This window comes from Stylophora pistillata, chromosome 1, assembly GCF_964205215.1.
Source record: "Stylophora pistillata chromosome 1, jaStyPist1.2, whole genome shotgun sequence".
NCBI lineage: Eukaryota > Metazoa > Cnidaria > Anthozoa > Scleractinia > Pocilloporidae > Stylophora > Stylophora pistillata.
In genome coordinates, this window is record NC_142519.1 from 29,817,051 (window position 1) to 29,836,632 (window position 19,582).

General features: G+C 35.8%; 1 protein-coding gene across 2 annotated transcripts; it reads left to right on the plus strand.

Annotated features, from left to right (window-relative positions):
- Positions 1 to 2,960: 2,960 nt before the first annotated feature.
- LOC111331987 (G protein-coupled receptor kinase 5-like) lies at positions 2,961 to 16,689 on the plus strand. Of its 2 annotated transcripts, XM_022937236.2 has the most exons (16): positions 2,961 to 3,116; positions 3,276 to 3,359; positions 3,494 to 3,609; positions 3,751 to 3,831; positions 6,608 to 6,717; positions 7,882 to 7,974; positions 8,317 to 8,380; positions 9,190 to 9,330; positions 10,073 to 10,263; positions 11,579 to 11,706; positions 12,293 to 12,381; positions 12,659 to 12,778; positions 13,636 to 13,773; positions 14,429 to 14,566; positions 15,517 to 15,645; positions 16,109 to 16,689. In XM_022937236.2, the coding sequence occupies exons 1-16, from the start codon at positions 3,065 to 3,067 to the stop codon at positions 16,121 to 16,123; spliced, it is 1,689 nt and encodes a 562-aa protein (XP_022792971.2). In that variant the 5' UTR covers positions 2,961 to 3,064; the 3' UTR covers positions 16,124 to 16,689. The 2 variants fall into 2 exon arrangements, with proteins under 2 accessions (XP_022792971.2, XP_088611104.1); XM_088754978.1 differs by lacking the exons at positions 2,961 to 3,116; positions 3,276 to 3,359; positions 3,494 to 3,609; positions 3,751 to 3,831; positions 6,608 to 6,717 and adding an exon at positions 6,746 to 6,899.
- Positions 16,690 to 19,582: the final 2,893 nt, after the last annotated feature.

The following is a 19,582-nucleotide window of genomic DNA, read 5'->3' on the forward strand; positions in this document are numbered from 1 at the left end:
ACATGAACCACATGTTTATTTGAATTTCATTGTGGATTTGGTGCGTTTCTTTGTTGTAGACCAACGGTTTCTAATTTAAAAATGTATTTTTTTGGACTTATTTGCAATTTTTTCAAAGAGCATAATTTTGAAAAAGGGGCATAATTTGGAAAAAAGAGCATAATTTTAGCATTATTTCGCCAAAAAAAAAAAAAGCAATGCTACTAGCCTAATATGCTACTTTTACTAGCATAATCTATAAAGCCCTCGTCGCGTGACATACGGAAGAAGGAGGAAAAGTGTGGGCTGTTCAGTCTAATTTGCCGACAAACCATATAAACCAACTGTAGAAGGAAAGCTGCTTTATCAGCATTATTTACCTGAATTGTAAACAAGAGAAGCCAACATGTTGCTATGAAAGACAAAGATGAATTATCTTGTGTAAAAAAAATTAAAAAAAAATAAAAATTGGGTCTGAAAAATAACAACATCCCAGTTGAATGACAGTTGAGTTGTTTCTTTCTTTTCTTTTCTTTTTTTTTTTTTTTCGGAGAGCTAAGTGATTTATTACGCCAAGGTAATTCTTTGAAAATAGAGGGAACGTTTCTAAAGAAACTGTGGTGCTGCGTCGGTGGGGGTAACGAGATAATTTGGTTAAATCAACTAGGTTGAAACTGTAAGTTGGCCACCGTAAAGAGTTAAAAAGCTGACGTTTCGAGCGTTAGCCCTTCGTTAGAGCGAATGGAGGAATTGTGGGTTGTGTGTGAGTTTATATGCAGCTCCACTTTCTGCGTATAAACCCACACACAAACCACAATTAATTCCTCCATTCGCTCTGACGAAGGGCTAACGGCGCTCGAAACGTCAGCTTTATAACTCTTTGCGGTGGCCAATTTCCAATTTCAACTTGGTTGATATAACCAAATTAATTTTTTGAAAGATTACTGAAATTATATAAAAATGATATCAGTTTAGAACGGAATCTCGTACTAACTGAGAAATCCTTCGAATTGTGCCTACTCTTTAAAAGCTTTAAAACTTGTATTATTACAGGCCAGATGGTTGTTCCTCCTTGTGAAGTCTTAAAATATAGAAATCTGTGCCATTAATTAAACATTAAAGCGTTGTGTGATACCTAAATTACCCTAGATTACCCTAAATTACGTAATATAAATTTGCCGAAGGATATGCATTTGTGTCATCACAAGAGTTAGCTCAAAACGGTTCTGTTGCAATCTTTTTTTTTTTTTTTCACTCTTTGCTGATTCGACCCTCCTCCCCGAAAAATGGTATCAAACAAATTCCCAAGTATTTCTCTAGAAGTTGTGATCCTTTCCGTTTAACTTAAAAGGGTTCCAACACCCGTCAAACCTTCGTGTTGTGCCATCTTTGTATCACGAAATAAAAACTTATTTGTGTACGCTCCTCGCAGTAAAGAGCACTATTCAAGCAATAGTGAAAATCAGACCTGAAAAAATTCAGGCCTGTACGTACAGGATTCGAACAACTGACCTCTGCGATACTAGTGCAGCGCTCTACCTATTGCGCTAACAAGCCAACGGAAAGCTAATTATCAAATTAGTCCTACATAAACCCGTAAGATGATAAATCAAACACAACGAATATATGAAGTTCATACATCTGAACTGCGGTTAGAGAAACGTATTTGTGCACGATCAATAGTGAAAATCAGACCTGAAAAAATTCAGGCCTGTACGGGATTCGAACAACAGACCTCTGCGGTGCAGCGCTCTGCCAATAACTGAAGCTATGGTTTGTTAAAATGTAAGGAAATCGTCTTGAGTCTCCTGAAATACATCTTCGGTATGGCAGTAGTGTGAACAGGGGTTTCAGTCAAATGCGCGTGACAAACTTGCGTGACGAACCTAAAAAGGTTCCTAAAGTGCCAAGATGGCTTGATTATTCCGCTCTCGCTCATCTCGTTCTTTATTATTATTATCATTTTTTTTACTTATTCAGACTGTCTAAGGACATAAAACAAGATAATCTCAACTATTTGTTTTACATGATCCTCACTTGTTTAAATTTTTTAGATAAATCCCTTTACTTTCTAAAGAAAATGCCCCTAATACTCAGACGCTTTAAACTCATTCCAGTTCTGCCGACGCTCTTTGAAAAAAAAAAATACAGATTAAACGAAATTAAACAGCAGTCCTTACACCGTTAATTTACAGAGTGTTCGTTCATGTAAAATTCATTTCGTACCACATTTACCTGCAACTGAGTTCTAATTGTTGCGGAAGTCACCTTTGTCTTCAGTTTTGTCTAAATTTTAAAAAGACAAAAACAATATTCAGGCTACTAATGAGATTTTCAGACGAGCACACAACTATAAAAGAAACTGGATATTCATCAGCACTTTTATTTTTTAAAAAGTTCATCAGCAAAATTTTCAGATAACAAAGTAAAAGCATATACTGCTGAAATTCAATTTTCGGTAAATTGATGCCGGGTTTAATGAAATTTGGCGGAGTTAAATCTATGGTCTTTAAAGCTTTTTTACTTTTAAAATTTCTTTGGCAGATTAGATTAAAAGCCATTTCATAACAACTTCGTTTCCTACAATTAAAATAAATGTCAGACAAAAAAAATCGTACTTCCCAAGTTTTTTCCTCTTATGATATACATCATTAATATCGCATTATTTCTGCAAGGAAACAGTGGATCAATTTCATGGCTAGAGTAAGCCGGTTATTTCGATAATGACGTCATTACTGTCGAGAGTTTTCAAGGGGGGTCCACTGGAGTGAACCAGCTATCGATAAACATCTTAAACTGCTCAGCCCAATAGCTGCCTTTCAAATAACTCTGCAGGATACAGAGGGCAGACACGCGAAGAGGCAGAAATTTGTATGAAATCCGTCACTGTAATTTTCCTTTATTATATCCTGCAGGGATACTTCTTTTACTTAAGGGAAGGCACCGACCTGATAAAAAAAAAAAAAAAAAAAAAAATAACACATCCACCAATCAGAAGCCTTGGTTGTGTTTCGGTTCATGACAGCCATATTACTGTGGGTGGTTTCCTACTATCCATTTTATTTCCCATGATTTGGTCCGAGTTATGGAACTAGAGAATATTGTAGCTAACACTGTTTATTTAAAAGCCAGAGAAAGTGAGTATGACCTTGAATTTTGCAGTAAACAGTTCGCTTTGCGGCGGATGAAAGCTCGCAAATGTTGTGAACTTCTGCTCGTCGGGTTCGTGCATTCGAACTGGAGTGTCACACGGGACTCTATCGCTAATATTTTGAACGTGTTCCTCTGTGTTGCAGGTAAAACTAAAGGCAGAAGTAAGAAATGGAAAGAACTGCTGAAATTTCCGCATCACACCATATCTGCAGCTATTAAGAACGATGGTAAGCTTTCACGTTGTATTCTCCTGACGGTACAATGCAGGCTTTCGTTCTGACCTGTTCTCTTGATCATCTCTTGAGTTAAGATGGTTCGTAAATTCATTTAGGTAGACTCTTTGTGCGTTTTCTCTCTACAGTTGTTCTCACGTATGACAGAATTTGTGAGAAGGAACCCATTGGGAGAGAACTCTTTCGATTATTTTGCGCTGGCAATGCTCCACTTCAGCAAGCCATCGACTTCCTCGATGAAGTGGTGAGCAGAAATCTCGCATGATTGTTGGTACCTCGCTTTGCAATTGTATGGACAGTCTTGCGTAATTCACGGACGCTTTCAATTATGCTGCGGAAGCTTTGATAAACGAATCATTGTTTTTTTCTCTTGTTCTCAAATTAGGACGTATTCGATAAAGCAGAAGCGGCGAAAAAGCCCGAGTTGGCTCGTCAACTGGTAGCGAGACATCTTCCCGAAGATTCGGTAAGCAGCGAACTTGGGTTACTAAGGACATTTCCTACTCTTTTATTTATTCGGGCGAAATTTGTTGCACTTTGCAGATGATTTAGACCGTTAACGGTTCTATTGGTTGGGATCACGGCAGTAACCTTAAATTTCTTTACGGATATCATGACTGTCTGGTTCATTCTCGATGGCACTCGATAAAATTCTATTGCTTCTGTGATCTGCGAATTGAATTACCCATTAAAATTAGGGCAAAAGTAAATGATTAGAATTCCAAGTTGACTTACAGCACTTCTTGCGTGTTAATGAAGAGAATCATTTATAATTTAAGGTCACACTGAAATCAGATTTAACCTTGTTGTGCTGTTTTGTGTCGAACCTGATAGTATCACGATTGATTATTCGTCGGTGTCTCTGTATGATCTTTCTCGCTCGAAGTACGATGTGTATACAATCCATGATGACTTAATTTAAAAATATTGAAACCCTAGTGGCTTGACAGCTCCCCAATCTGCTACAAGCCTTTCACGTTTTATTAAAATACTTTATACCCAACTGTGTTCGTGGGGTTTACAAATTGCGGGAAATAGCTAACCATAATAACTGTAATGAGCCGAAAGTGAGTTGTAGGCTTACCTAAGCGCATTTACCTGTAATATATCGTTGCAATTTCTTATGTTTACGTTTCTTTAATGGAAGATTTCCTATCTTTTATGTGCTTTTGATATTGATCACCAAGTATTGTCGGTCTTGTAAACCCCACAGGAATTATAATGCTAGAAACCGGCTTTTAACTGTTTATGTATACTTTTCCCAGACATTGGTTTTGGTGCGAATTTCATACGCTTTTATCACGAGAGATCAAGGGATTTGCTTATTTCTGTGTGTGTGTGTGTGTGTGTGTTCCTTTTTTTCGAAACTTGGTGTATCTTCTTAAGCACGAATTGGTTGAAACTTACCGACCCCTCTCTTGAAAAAAATTTAACATGGTTTTAATGTCACAAAGATCTGGTTTGTAAAAGATCTCAACATAACACCTAGCATGAATATTTTTGACACTGGCTTTGTAAGAATTGTCTTGCTTTACGATTGCAGCTGCTGCACCCATGTTAGCTATTGCATGTGCCAAGGGTAGTCCAGTTAAACAGATAAATGTTTATACCCCTAATTTGTTGCAGAAACAACAAAAAAGGCCCTTATCAATGATTAAATGTTTAAACAGGAAACTATACAGGAATCTATTTGTAGGAAACTGTTGTCTTCTAGAGAATGTTCTCCCTGGTATGGCAAAAGGAGAGAAATTCTCTTCACATTTGTAGTACCGGCATACATAATTATGATTTTAAAGTTTTAATTACATTCAGAATGTGAAATTGTCTACTGAATTGATTTGAAGTCATTTTGATGCCACATGCAAGCTAAAGAAAATCTACGACGTGAAACTGTTTTTTATTTTATTATACATGCTTTCCTCTTTAAATTTATGTGCTGTGTTTATCTCTTAGTGTGTGGGATGCTAATAGCAAATTCTTGTTGTTGTCATGGTTCAAGAAAATTTTACTAATTTTGATACTTCAGTTGTTTTGAATTCAAAACAGCATACATGCACAGTACACTTCTAGTGGCCAATGTGAAGAAAATTTATAGGAAGTTACATGTTCACCATTTAGAGCTACAAAGAAAAATTAGCTCAAAATGTAAACAAATTTTATTAATCACTGACATACACTTTGTCCTACATAGCATGGGCTGTCAGAGACAGCCTTATTCTAAACCAGGTTTCTTCTTTTTGAAAAATCTGAGAGGGATGTCTTAAAGATTTTTCTGTCTTTAATGAATTAGATTAGTCAAACCATAAATTTATAGTCATTATTAATGAGTAATTGGGGTTTATTGGCATGAATAAAAACTTTTAGAGGAATTCCCATTTTTTGCCTATCAGACCTTCTTGAATATTGACAATCATTCTCAAAACAGCCCTACACTCATCCATGTATTCAGAAATTCTGAATTAGTTAGGAATGCCGAATTTCAGCTGCCTGAAAAATCACCGTTTACTTTTATTATCAAACTTAAACCCTCCATTTAGTAGAAGAGGAAGAGGAGGGGAGCAAGGGCTTTTAAGAAGTATATTGTTTGGGTTGTTTGAAGTGAATCTGAAATCCTGGCCCTGTTTGAGACGAAGTTTAATATGTTTATTACCACCTTGTTTGAGACAGAAAATTATTTTTGATTGTGATATCTTTACCTCGCATGCATGTGACCATGACTATCATGTTCAAAAAGACTATTAACAAGACTTGTAGATTATGAAGCTTTTTTAGTACCACTGTCAATTAGATTGCAGACTACATACATTTGCACATTATTGTAGACTATTGGAGTGAAGAGATGCCCTGTGGAAGAGGTTAGCAGTAAAAATGGGTCAAGCATGTCATTGTCATTTCCAGCAATGCACATCAACCTTTAACCATCTAACTCCCAGAAGTGATTAACATGTAACCTTTCCCTATAATATCAATGCATTATCCAGCAAACGGGTATTGAGAGTACTCAAACTTATCGCAGATAGAAATTGGTATCTAAATTTAAAACCAAATTGTTTTAACTAATTTACAAGGAAATGAGCAGTGCTCAGCTAGAAGGGACAATTAACAATCAGATCTTGGAAATGTGTGGCAGCTAGAGGGGAGAATTAACAATCAGATCTTAGAAGTTAAAATGTTTAATCCTAGCTTAGAATGTAGGATGTTTGTCACATGCATGTCACTGGAGTCTTTTGTTTCCGTAATAGCAACCAATAGTGGCTGGTATCATGGTTGACACAGCAGAAAAAACAAGGAGCACAGTGGCCAAATCTGCTGATGAAGAATTCTCTATGGAGGTCTTTAGAGATGCTGTGAGGTATTACCAACAAGTTACACTGTAAAGCTTTTAGTAAAACAGATTCAGTTGAGGAATGGTAGAGGATGATGTTGTATGGAGCTTCCATTGGCAGCAAAGCATGTTGGATGCTGCACCTTATACTTCTTTGTTTTAATGGTTTTAACTACCCATTCCCCACCCATTATATCATGTATTGAAAGGCAAGTAGATGATTACTTTTGTCTGGTATTGTACCTTAAAGAGAGTTAAATTTCTTTTGTGGAAAAGTGCTTGTACTGCCCAGAATATACAGCAGTTATACCTTGTAGATGCATTAGAAGAGTATAAAAGTTCAGTCCAACTGTTACTGAGTCAGGTTCTCAATTTCATAGGTGATGGTAAGAGGGTCAATAGATATATTTGACAATGTTTTCTTTCACTGACCCTCAAGCACTAAATTATTACTGTAATAGTATCATTAAATCAGGGCTCGACACTAACTTTTCAACTTACTAGCCAAGTGGCTAGTGACATCTTAGATGCTTTTAGATGTTATGACAGTTTCAGTCTGTTTACTAGCCAAACTGGCAAGTGGAAATTGAAAACCAGCAGCCAAAAACTGAATTTCTACTAGTCTGTGGCTAGTGGGCTACCGTAAGTGTTGAGCCCTGAATATGTTCTTGAAACTGAAGAGTTCTTCCATTTCCCCTTTCAAATGTAGCCTGGCTTGTATTTAAACATTCATATTAGAACTATAAGTACCTGTTGGACGCTTCTTGTAAGGAAAGTAGTGCTGAAGCACTGAATGGATTTTCTCACTATTTCCACTCAGGGCTTGACACTAACTTTTCAACTTACTAGCCAAGTGGCTAGAGACAACTTAGATGTTACAACAATTTCAGTTTATTTACTAGCCAAACTGGCTCTTGGAAATCGAAAACCACTTGCCAAAACTGAATTTCTACCAGTCTGTGGTTGGCTAGTTGGCTACCGTTAGTATTGAGCCCTGCCACTGTGATCAACTCAACACATTTTATTCTTTCCATGGCATTCAGGAGTTTGCTAGCCTTAAACAAGTAATAATAAGTGCATAAGATGCCAACAGGAACATGATGACATGAATATTATTGGAGAATGCTAATATGGTTTTTTATATACCGGTATAACCATCTTCAACAAAGTATTTTCTTTTTTCTTGATCAGGGAAGTCAAGGATTTCTTAGGGGGACGCCCTTTCGAGAGTTATCAGCGTACTTATTACTTTTCACGTTATCTTCAATGGAAGTGGCTTGAAAGGTAACTTGCTTAACAGAAGGAACTGTCAATTATGCAGTTTTGTAGTAGTCCTGGAAAAGATAACTGTCAATGATTACGATGGATATTCTAAAAGCCAGAATGAACACCACATCAGAGTCAACATTGCAGCCTAAGTTACATCCTATTAATACTTTTAACACACAACTTAAAAACAACTTTATACTAATTTCTAGTGCTGACTTGAATGAACTATCAATCTCAAAACATCAGTCGCTGTTTCTGACAACAGTCCACCTCAGTACTATGTAAGAAATTATGTCCATATTTAGTTAACACATTTTAATTCCTGTTCTCAAAATAGGCTGTTTTGTTTATCAACAGACAACCTGTAACGAAGAAAACATTCCGCCATTACAGAGTATTAGGGAAAGGTGGATTTGGGGAGGTAAACTTGATTGATTTTTTTTGTATTGTGTAGTGTGAACTTGTGCCTCATACTGTTGGACTCCATATGGCAAATATTTAAAGTGTAATAGGTTTTCAGTTTAATTTAGTGAAAGAGTTGGCATTTGAGCCAGGAGAATTTCGTCATCTGAAATCTTAGCACATTCCAAGGAATTACCCTCTAAGTTATTTTTCAGTCCCTTTAAATAGTCTTGTAGGAAAATGTCTTGTACCACAGAAACATAAAATCAAGACATGAAAAGAAGTGGGATTAGCTTATGGAGTTCTAATGGTAATGATTAAGCAGTAACAGGACTTCATGTCATCCAATTTTGTGAGTGCTTGTAGTTGTGGTTAACAAACAGCCCTCCTTTCTGGTGGTCTTCCTGTTTTGTTAATCGCTGTAAGATTACCGACTGAATTGGACTCCACTCTGTTATATTACCATTATTATATTTAACAATTATTCACCAGAGGCAAGGTGAATATCGTCGAATAATCCCCAAGATGAAGTTGAGGGGATTATTCGACAATATTCACCAAACCTGAGGTGAATAATTGATTTAGTATAATTTCAGAGCTGAACAGCAGAGAAATTTTTAAAATCATAACATTTTAGTAACATTTATTAACATTTTATTTTAACATTTTATATAAACCGCGTGGAGCGGATTATATATTGTCATATAAGGAACGGCTCGACTAATCAGATTGCTGGAAACTCTTTGCTCAGCTCTGAGATTATACTAATAAGTAATATCCCTACCAGATGTCAATGAGAGAAAGTAAATGTAAGTTTCTTCATTGTAGGTCTGTGCATGTCAAAGCAAAATCAGTGGGAAAATGTATGCAATGAAAAAACTAGAAAAGAAAAGGATAAAGAGAAGGAAAGGGGAAGCAATGGCATTGAATGAGAAGCAGCTCTTAGAAAAAATTGACAGCAGATTTGTGGTAAGTAGTAATGCCTATACATTTAGAATTTGCCAATCTCAGATGAAATCTAAAACCTAATAGGCCATTTTTCGATTTAGCAAAATTAAAACTTGGCTCTGAGGCTTGGGGGAATGATACTAAAGAAATCATGTATAGGTTGAGGATAAATGATTAATACCTTTATTTTGTTTTATTCCTCCAAGCCTCAGAGCCATATTAGAATTTTAATATATCGAAAATGGCGTATTGTAGCCCCCCTTTGCCACTTCTTCCAACCTGTGTCAATCATAGACCTTCTCTAACCATTTTAAAATTGTAAAAACTCCTTTTGTTAGTGGATGTACTTGTTCTCCCCTCTACACACTAATAATCCCCTGCCTTACCTATATCTACATTTTGTACCTCATAACAAAAATAGGGGGGGTGTGGGGCATGCTCCCCTTGAAAATTTGAAATACGAAACTCTCTGAGTTGTATTTCCAGCATTTTGGGACACATTTGTAATGAGTAACTTTTTTATGCAGACTTCAATGTTAGAATCACTTCAAAAGTACTTATTTTCATAAAGTAGCAGGTGCTTGGTTTTTTAATGACAATCCCAAAGTAGAATTATTATAATTAGTCTAAGATTGTGTCATGAAATACTGTGGCAAATAGGAAGCTCATTGATGTTATGGAAGCCTAGATTCATAATTTGGGACTTTTTAGTAGCCATGCATGATGTTAATTCTTCTCTTTACAAATTGTCTCCTTTTTGAAGGTCAGTTTAGCATATGCCTATGAAACCAAAGATGCACTTTGTATGGTTCTAACTTTAATGAATGGAGGAGACTTAAAGTTTCATGTACACAACATGGGTAATCCTGGATTTGAAGAAGAAAGGGCTGTTTTTTATGCAGCTGAAGTAATGCTAGGATTAATTCATCTACATTCAAAGAGAATAGTATACAGGTACATAATTGTAACAAATGTAGCAAATATGTTTTGAATGCGGTGTTGAATTTATTGATCTTTTCCAAGGGTTTTTCTCTGACTAGAATTGTACTATTTATAAGTCTTAAAAATGCCTTTGATGCTAAGCTACTGAACTATGAAAAACTCACTTATGCAAGGATTTATCAATAAAATTTGGTACAGAGGGGTGGTTTGAAATAAGAGGCATGTAGTTTTGAAGGCCTGGAGGGCCTCTTCTTGCAAGGAAGGTGGGTGCACCCCTTGGGAAATGTGGAAGGTTTAAACTCTCAAAGTAGCATTTCCTGAATTTTGAGTTCTATTCAAGTCTTTTGTTTTTTTGTTGTTCCTGGAATGCAACCAATGTGAAGAGGGTACGTGTATATGAATCACTGTCTGTTAGGTCCTGTTGTAAAGCACCTGACTGCGGTGGGAGAGGTGTAGGGTTCAAGCCCCAGACCAACACTCAGGGTCTTAAAATAACTGAGGACAATGTACTGCCTTTGCTATGATATCTGCAAATGGTTAGTCAGACATTCTAGTCTTCTTGTATAAGGAAAAAAGAGTAGGAAATGTAACTGTGGGTGTTGTGGTCTAGCCGCATTGTTATTCATACAGGCCCCCATTTAAACCAACTTTAAGCTGAACTCAGCTGGCTTGTTTAAATATCACAAAAATACAAATAATGAGTAAAATTACCTTTTTAGTTTTGGCTACAAGCTGGTTGCCAGTGCATTACAAGCCAGTATATTTACCTGCTAGAGGGGTGCCTTTGGAAACCCCTGCTTACCTGTTTGTCATTGACTTGCTGTGAGATTGTCAAGTGTTTTTATAACATAACCAAAGTAAAACACGCACTCTGATTGGTCAATTTAGTGTCCCCCATTTGCCCATGGGTGTATGCTGCTGATGTGAGCAAATGCGAAGACTATTTTTCTGCGCGCACTTGTTTTTTCTGGTCACGTAAGATTTGTTAAATAAAAGGGAACTCTTTAGCTACAATGTATCAATGTTATGTTATAAAACAAATGGTAAACACCACAGCGTCCACTATTTAGTTATGGATACTCTTGGGAGGTTTGCTAAGCACTCAAGAAGCTAGAGTCGCTCTCAGCTATCGCCTTGAGTGACTCTTACGCCTCTTTCATGCTTAGCAACCTCCCGCGTGCATCCATAACTCAATAGTGTACGCTGTGGTGTTTACCATTTGTTAAATTTGCTCTATTGTGGTGAACACAAATATAATTATTGTGGAATAGTTTAAGAGAGCAAGGGATTTAATATTTGATTAGGCTCCTTTTGATCTTGGTTACAGAGATATGAAACCAGAAAATCTGCTTTTAGATGATTACGGTCATGTCAGAATCTCAGATCTTGGTTTAGCTGTTCAAATTAAAAACGGAGAGACAATACGAGGGAGAGTCGGAACAATAGGTTACATGGGTAAGTTAGCCACATATTTCAATCAAAAGATCTCTTTTAATTAAAAGAGATCTTGGAAGTGAAAAGGTAAAACAGCCTATTCACTCCATGGAGTAAGCTATTCTATGTACCAAATAAACAATGGTTTATTTTTATGGGCAATGAAATTTGTCATTGCAGTGTTCAAAATTTTGTGGACCCTTAAAGCACAACAAATTTTGACCACTGGGATGACAAATAGCATTGTAGATAAGAGTGCATACTATGCTAAACCACTGTTGATTTCTTTTTACCACGATATCAACATCAAACAAAATGATTCTTTCAGTTTGTGACCAAGATCTTGACATGTTGATGCAAGCAGCATTGTCTGAACTCTTGTCGACAACAGCAAATTGGTCGTTCAGACTGCAACATTACTGCCAAAAGTTACTTAGTACAACATCACTAATACTGATTAAAAGCACAAGTCATGTGATGAAGGAAAACTATCAACCAGGATTATTTTCTTATCTAATGTCAAACTCTCAAGATAAGAAGGGTGGGTGAAAAAATTGGATTAAATTTATTTGGATGATTTATAAGGTTTTACTTTTTTGTGCTGCAGCTCCAGAAGTTGTAAAAAATGAACGCTACACATTTTCCCCAGACTGGTGGGGTCTAGGTTGTCTCATTTATGAGATGATTCAAGGAAAGGTGAGTAGAACAAAATCTGTTTTGGTGGGTTCCACCTCTTTATATCAGAAGAACTTTCCATGAGCCTGGCAGATCCCATACCTTGCACAGTTATATTGCACACTCTGGGATGTAACATGACAATATTGTAGTTTTTGATTTGGCAGATTGTTTTCAATCTGCAAAAATAAATTGTAGCAAAAAAGAATCCCACTAAAAAAAAAAAAAACCAGCTAAGAAATTTGCCACTTCTCTCAACGCATTTGAAGTGTCATTTTATATGATTCTGTCTTGGCAGTCTCCATTTAGAGCAAGAAAAGAGAAGGTGAAGAGAGATGAGGTGGAACGGAGAGTTAAAGAAGATGAAGAAGTGTACACAGAAAAATTCAGTTCATCAGCAAGACTAATATGTAGTCAGGTAATGTCTTGAATGTTAGAGGGCTGCAGTGAATTGCATTAGGGAATATAGCTCCATCATTTCCCCTTCCTGCCTATAGGTATACAATGTACAGCTGTACATGTAAATCACAGGTTTTTTTTATAAACTGTTACCTGCATGCAACCCGGCAAATTGCCGAGAGGGCTAAATAAACCTAACAGTTTCCTAACAGCACTCAAGTCACAACCATTTTGGTTGCCATTGCAAGTACAACTAAATATTTGGTGACCAAATTTGCAGCAAAGGTTGAAAATTTGTGGAACCTCTGTTTGGCAGTTTTTCAGGCCTCTTTTCTGCAACTGCTTAAATTGCATTTCATCTGCAAGGATCATTGGTTTACTTGAAACACACAAAAAAAGTAGTATGAGTTTTTGGCCCAAAGCTAAAAATAGATAAACATTTTCATTAAATATGGGTTACCTTAGTTGACCTTTAGATGTGACTTCAATTCTCTTACTTACTGGATTTCAAAAGTGGTGTACAGAAGTACATTATGTATTATTACACATACTTTTGGTTAGCATGTGATATTTCAGCTTTTGTTGGATAGCAATGGGATCAGTAATTTTGCAGTAAATCAAAGTTATTGTAGAGAGTGGTGGTTTAAGCCTCTTGAATGAATGACAACAAAATGTTTTTTTTATTGTAATCAAAAATGTTTATTCCACATTCTGAAGACATGATTTAAAAGAAACTGACTGGAACATGGTTTCTTTTGTCAAATATTTCAACTGAATTGCTCAGCCTTGATCAGTTGGAGTGAGTGGTTACACAGCGTAGAACTATGTATTACTGTAATGTTATTTTCATATAAAACATGATTAATTTTTTTCTAGGCACTTCAAAAAGAAGTAATTAACAGATTAGGTTGTGGCGATTCAAGTGGAGAAGAAATAAAGAAACACATTTTCTTTAGAAATATAAACTGGCCCCAGTTGGAAGCTGGAATCTTCAAACCCCCTTTTGTACCTGATGTAAGTTTGGAAAGCCTGTAATATAAAATGTATTGTACCTCATTCTACACTCTTTTCATTAGCAAGCCACTGATGCAGTGGCTTGGTAATGCCACCTGTGCAGTATATGGAAATCAGTACATGTTATTAATTTTGTGCTGTGAAATTTCCCACCTGTTTCTGTAGTATAGGAATTTCACTGACTTTAATGTGGTGGCCCCCTGAGAGAAAGGGGACCTTTTTACTCTCTTCAAAATAAGTTTGGGAGAATGATTTTATTGGATAGAATTTCTCTTGTCATCTTATGCAAGAGAGTCAAAAGGATTTCTTATGCAAGAGAGTCAAAAGGATTATGCAGAAAAAAAAATGGATGTATTCACCAAAAAAAAAAAAAAAAATTGAATGAACCAGCAAATAGAATAAATGATTAAAATGAACAAAGTAAAGAAACTTTTGAAGACTGATGGGTCACAATGGCTTTCTCTAACTTTTTAAGACCATAACTTGATTTCCTTTCCTCTAACATTTTACTTGATGAAGAAAACACATTTCTTGCCTTGTGTAAACTCAGCGAATAACATCTCACATTATGTAATCATATCATAACAAACATTTGGATATTGCTTTAAGGAATGATTCTCTCAGCTAACCTTTTGTTTGTATTCATCATTTCTAGCCTAGAGCAGTCTACTGCAAAGATGTCCTAGACATTGAACAGTTCTCTTCTGTGAAGGGTGTTCGCTTGGATGAAAGTGATGAGGAATTTTATAGGAAATTTTCTAGTGGATCAGTTTCAATTCCTTGGCAATCCGAGGTACTTCTATCAAACTCTTACTCGTTTGTTTTGTGATTTTAATGGGGAACATCTTTGCCTCTTAACTCTGAGGTTCACTTTTTAATCCCAGCATGATAGATATCCATAGCTGTTTCTTCATGCTATTTGTAAGACAGTTCATTCATACACACTTGGTGCATGTCATTTATTATTAAATGATAAGCTGAATCCTCTACTCATTTTGATTGGTTCTTACTTATGATCTATTGGGGTAGAGATACATAGGTGACGTCACTATCAACAACTTGCTTTTTTATCATAAAAAACAAAAACATTCCGTGTAGGTGTAGACCTGTACTGCTATAGATCACAGAAGACATCAAAATGTGGTACGAGAGTCAGTGGGACACTTGGCTGTGCCTGTGCCACTTTTTTGTTCTTACCACCTTTTGACTTCATCAGTAATAGTGAACAGTGGTTCCCATTTTTGGCTGTCAGTTACCTGTCGACCGACAGGTTACCGACACCTTACCAACAGAGCTGACAGATTTAGGCAGACCAAAAATTGACCGAAAACAAAGTAGATTTTTTCCAGTTGAAAACAGTAAATAGAAATCAGTCAATCGCTCTATCATTTCAGTTTACAACCCACTGACAGGTTACCAACATGTTACCGGTAGGTTACGGACAGGCAACAACTGTTGGCCAACAGTCGGCCAAAACTTTGACCCGAAACATAATGAAAACTGTCAATGGACAGTCGGCCAACAGTATGTTTTGGGAACTGTTCTTCACTTTTACTAACATCATTTGTGATCTATCACCAAACTGATGCGTGGTGAAAACGAATCTTTTTTATCAGTAGTTATCACTCAGTTAGGTAGAATATGTTAATTAAAGAACAGCTGTCTGAAAAGGACCAGAAGGATTTAAGTTTTGAAACTGGTCCATTGCTAATTATACAAAACCTGTCTAAATTCCATCTGCAGATGATCGAGATGGAGTGCTATAAGGAACTGAATTTTTTTGAAGTGAATGGTTTGCCATCACCTGATCTTGTTGGAGATGCGCCACCAGAACCTCCCAAGAAAAGAGGAGTGGCTTGCTGTTCAGGCTCGGTCAGTGTGTATCTCAATCTTTTACTTTGTTTTCCAAGATTTATGGCAAGTGCACTTATCTACTGCACTATTCCTGATAAAAAAACGTGGATGTTCAGGTTGAGAAGGTTGTTACATGATTGCTGTATGACATGGTTGGTGGTATATGGCACAGTTTTTAAAAGTTGTCTGTAAGGTTTTCATGCTGATCTCAAAGATTGAAGCAGCAGTAGTTATTTAGTTCATACAAGTAGTTTTGACAAGAAATTGCATGGTTTGCTAACTCCTTCTTCCTGTTTTTTTTTTTTTTTTAATTATTATTTTAGTTGTAATCTTTTTTTTTCTTAAGTTGGTGCTTATTCTAGAAATAGCGCCAGAAAAAACACAATTGCTAGACTTTTGTTTTCTAATGATATGATTTGTTTTCTTAATTTGCTAATTCTAGAACAACTCGTTTTATTTGTTTTTCTTTTCTTACCTGCAGGATGATGGCCTTTAACATTAAAATTAAAAAGACTTATTTGTACAAAATAAAAAGGTTATGAAAATATTATTTTAAATGTACCTCTGTCAGCAACTAGTAGTGTGCAATCATAGGTAGTCATTTTGATGTACAGAGAGGTTGCCTGACACAAAGGTTCACTTGCAAGAAAACTGAAAAAGTAGTGTTTCAGAGGGTACACAAAGCAGTTGTCTGGGAAATTGTTAGTGATGCCTTGAGAAAATGGTTATGGACTTTAGAAAAATCTTTTTTATCACTGGGAGAAAGGGATATGTTGCCAATGATCGTGCCCTTGTTATTTTAGATGACTGTTATCTGTATCATTCATGACATGCTTCTGTTAGTGCAGTGTGGCTCAAAATGTGTTCAATATAAAGAGCAGAAGAAAAATTCTCTTGATTTCTCTGATGGATATCCTTCATGATTTGCTGGAGGTTTTTGACTGTTAATCTGGTGGCATTTGTAAACAAGCAAATTTGTTGTACAATAGTAGATAAATTCCTTTTTGCCTTGTAACAACTAGAACAGTTTTCAGGCAATAAAGTTTTGTACAGTTGATTAAATATTGTTACTATAATTTGGATTCTTCAGTCACAAATTGATCCTTCTATCAGTGGTTATTGTTATTGTTGTTGTTGTATGCCTTTGATCACTGCTGTGTCCAGAAGCATACAGCTTTATCATTTTTTGACTTTGGTTGAGTCTTCATTGACACGATACAACCTTTATTATTTTTAGATGTTCTTTGTAGGCGAGGTAGGTTTGTTAATGACTGCTGTAGGAATAAATTCTTAACTGTTTTGCCTCAAAAAACCTCCACTCTCCAACCCCCAAGAGTGAATAGCATCCAATTTCTATGGACAAAATCATTGCTGAATCAAACATAGAAGGTCATTGGAGTACAGGATCACCAACTGTGGAGGCTCCTGATTGTTAAACAAATTCTCCTCTTCAGTACTTAAGGAAATGTTCGGAGAACAGTATGGAGATTATGTATACTATTCTTAGGGTTTCAAGGGTGAAATGAGTTGACTGTAGCATAAACTGACTTTTTGGAAGTTTACCAATTCTTCTTTTTTCTTAAAGTGTGCAAGTACAGGGGAAGTAAAGTGTTTCAAAGAACTAAGTGACATTGGGGCTAACCCCCCTAAAAAAGTTTAAGACCATTAGTTTATAATTTTTCTCTTTTTCCAGGAAAAAAAAAATATGAAAAGCTGTTTCATACATAGCATTTGACGCTTTTAATGTAGAGAAAACAGAGCTCTGAAATGAATCTAATTGCAGTGGAGTAAGGAAAGCATTTCTTAAGAAAGTTGAACTCTGATCTAGAATAAGGCTCTGAAGTGAATCTAATTAAAAATTGTCATTTTGCTAGTTGTGCTTGGCAATGTGATCTTAAAAAAAAAAATTAATATGTAATTAATGGATGTATTTTTTTTTTTTTTTTGCATCTCATGTGAAACATCTCGAAAGTTCTTTGATTCCAAAAGTAATGAGACAAAGTCTTTTGCCTTTTTTAAATGAAATTTGATATGCTTTTAATTCTGTTGGCACATCACAATTGTTGCTAATAATGTTATGAACATCAATCCATAGATTACTTTTTAAATTCAAGTTTCATACCTTTATTTTTGGGTATAAACTCAAACTGTTGTGATTCAGTTACAATTGACATTGCGTGAGAAGTTCTTCATTAATCATGCCTTGAGATCACTTTTTTGTCTCTCCTGGTACAATGATGAGAGTAATCATTGTGACAGTGATATCTCCAAATATATTAATGAACACTTGTGTGACACATTTCTTGTCAAGTGACGTGTCAAATGACGTAAAATATGACTGCTGCATTTGATGAATTGGATGAGCATGATAACATGCAAATGGAGGTCCATCATGTGCTAATTTTTATTACTTCTTGTGCGGTGGAGTAAGGAAAGCATTCCTTAATTAAGAAAGTTGAACTCTGATCTAGAATAAGGCTCATCATATTGCCAAGTTATGAAGCAAAACTTTTGCAAGACCCTTAAAACTTTTTAAGCATTTATAGTGGAAATGTAGAAACAAGTAGCAAATAAATCTTGTCAATAAATTGTAATTTAGTGCATTCTTTGCAAAGGATTAAGTTCTTAAAGCCCCTATTCACCCCCAGAGGTTTATATATATTTCCATTCTTTGTGTTATCAGGATTAATCTCAAAAAAAAATTTTTTTGATTGATTAAATATTCCCTGAGATATGCCGCCTCAAAGTTCGTCCTTTGGCCACGCCTTTTTGATTTGGCCAGGCGAAGTTAATACTGGTAACTAAAAGTCCCTCATGATGTCACAGCTAGAACGTCTTACGATCGATATGCCTACATTCACTTGACTACGCGAAGCTACATGTTCTTTAGACTTGTACAACTTTCTTGTTGTTTTCTGAGATATTTACCCATTTAAAAGCACATAAAGAGAATATTAACATATCTATGGATTCTTGCGGTGACGTCACTGAATGTTGGAAAGGTAGTAGGTCCAAGACTCGGCCCAGTAATTCTCTCCCAGCAAAGTCAAAAGGGCATGGCCAAAAGAGTAACTTTGAGGTGGCATATCTCGGGAAATATTTAATCAATCACAAAAAATTTTTTTGGAGATTAATCCTGATAACACAAAGAATCGAAATATATCTAAACCTCTGGATGTGAATAGGGACTTTAAGCAATGACTAGCTTTTAAGAAATGATAAAAATTTCGAAGCTTTACAAAAATGTGTTGCTAGGTGGGTAGAGTGCTATTATGCCACACTTTGGTCATGAATCACAAAGATTTTACCTTTTCTTCTAAAGCAGTTTTCACTTGAGTGTTATAATTATTAAGAATAATTTTGTGATGATTTTTTCCACAAAATTTTGCAGTTGCATGATACTCTCCACCAATCTGAAGCCAAATTCCTTGTTACAACTTGATTTTCTTCAAGTTGGTTTTTATATCTGTCTTTACTTGAGTTCTTACTAACTCTTTTGTCATAGTTACAGTAAGTTTGACTGGCTGTTGTTAGGTGTTTGCTTTGGGTTTGTCAGTTATCCAATGATTATCCCTATAAATAAGTTTATTCAGCTTTTTGTGGAAGATGATTTTTGTCATTTAGGTAATGTTAAAAACAGATGCGGTTCTTGGGATATGGTTTTGACAAGTATAACACCTTGTTTGATAGACAGTGTGTTTCTGAGAAACTAAAAAAAAAAATTGCAAACCAGGTATTGAAATCCCATAATTACATCGAGAGAAAGGGTCCAGAAATATCTTGGGAACTGACAGTTTTTTGGGTCTGACAATACCAGGCAGTTTAAAACCATATCATCAAGCATTTCTTGAAAGAGACAAAAGTACTCCTTGTACAGATTATTGACATACTCATCCAATAGAGTTCAAATTTTTTGATAGTAGTGAAGATAATTTGCTATGCAGATAAATATAGC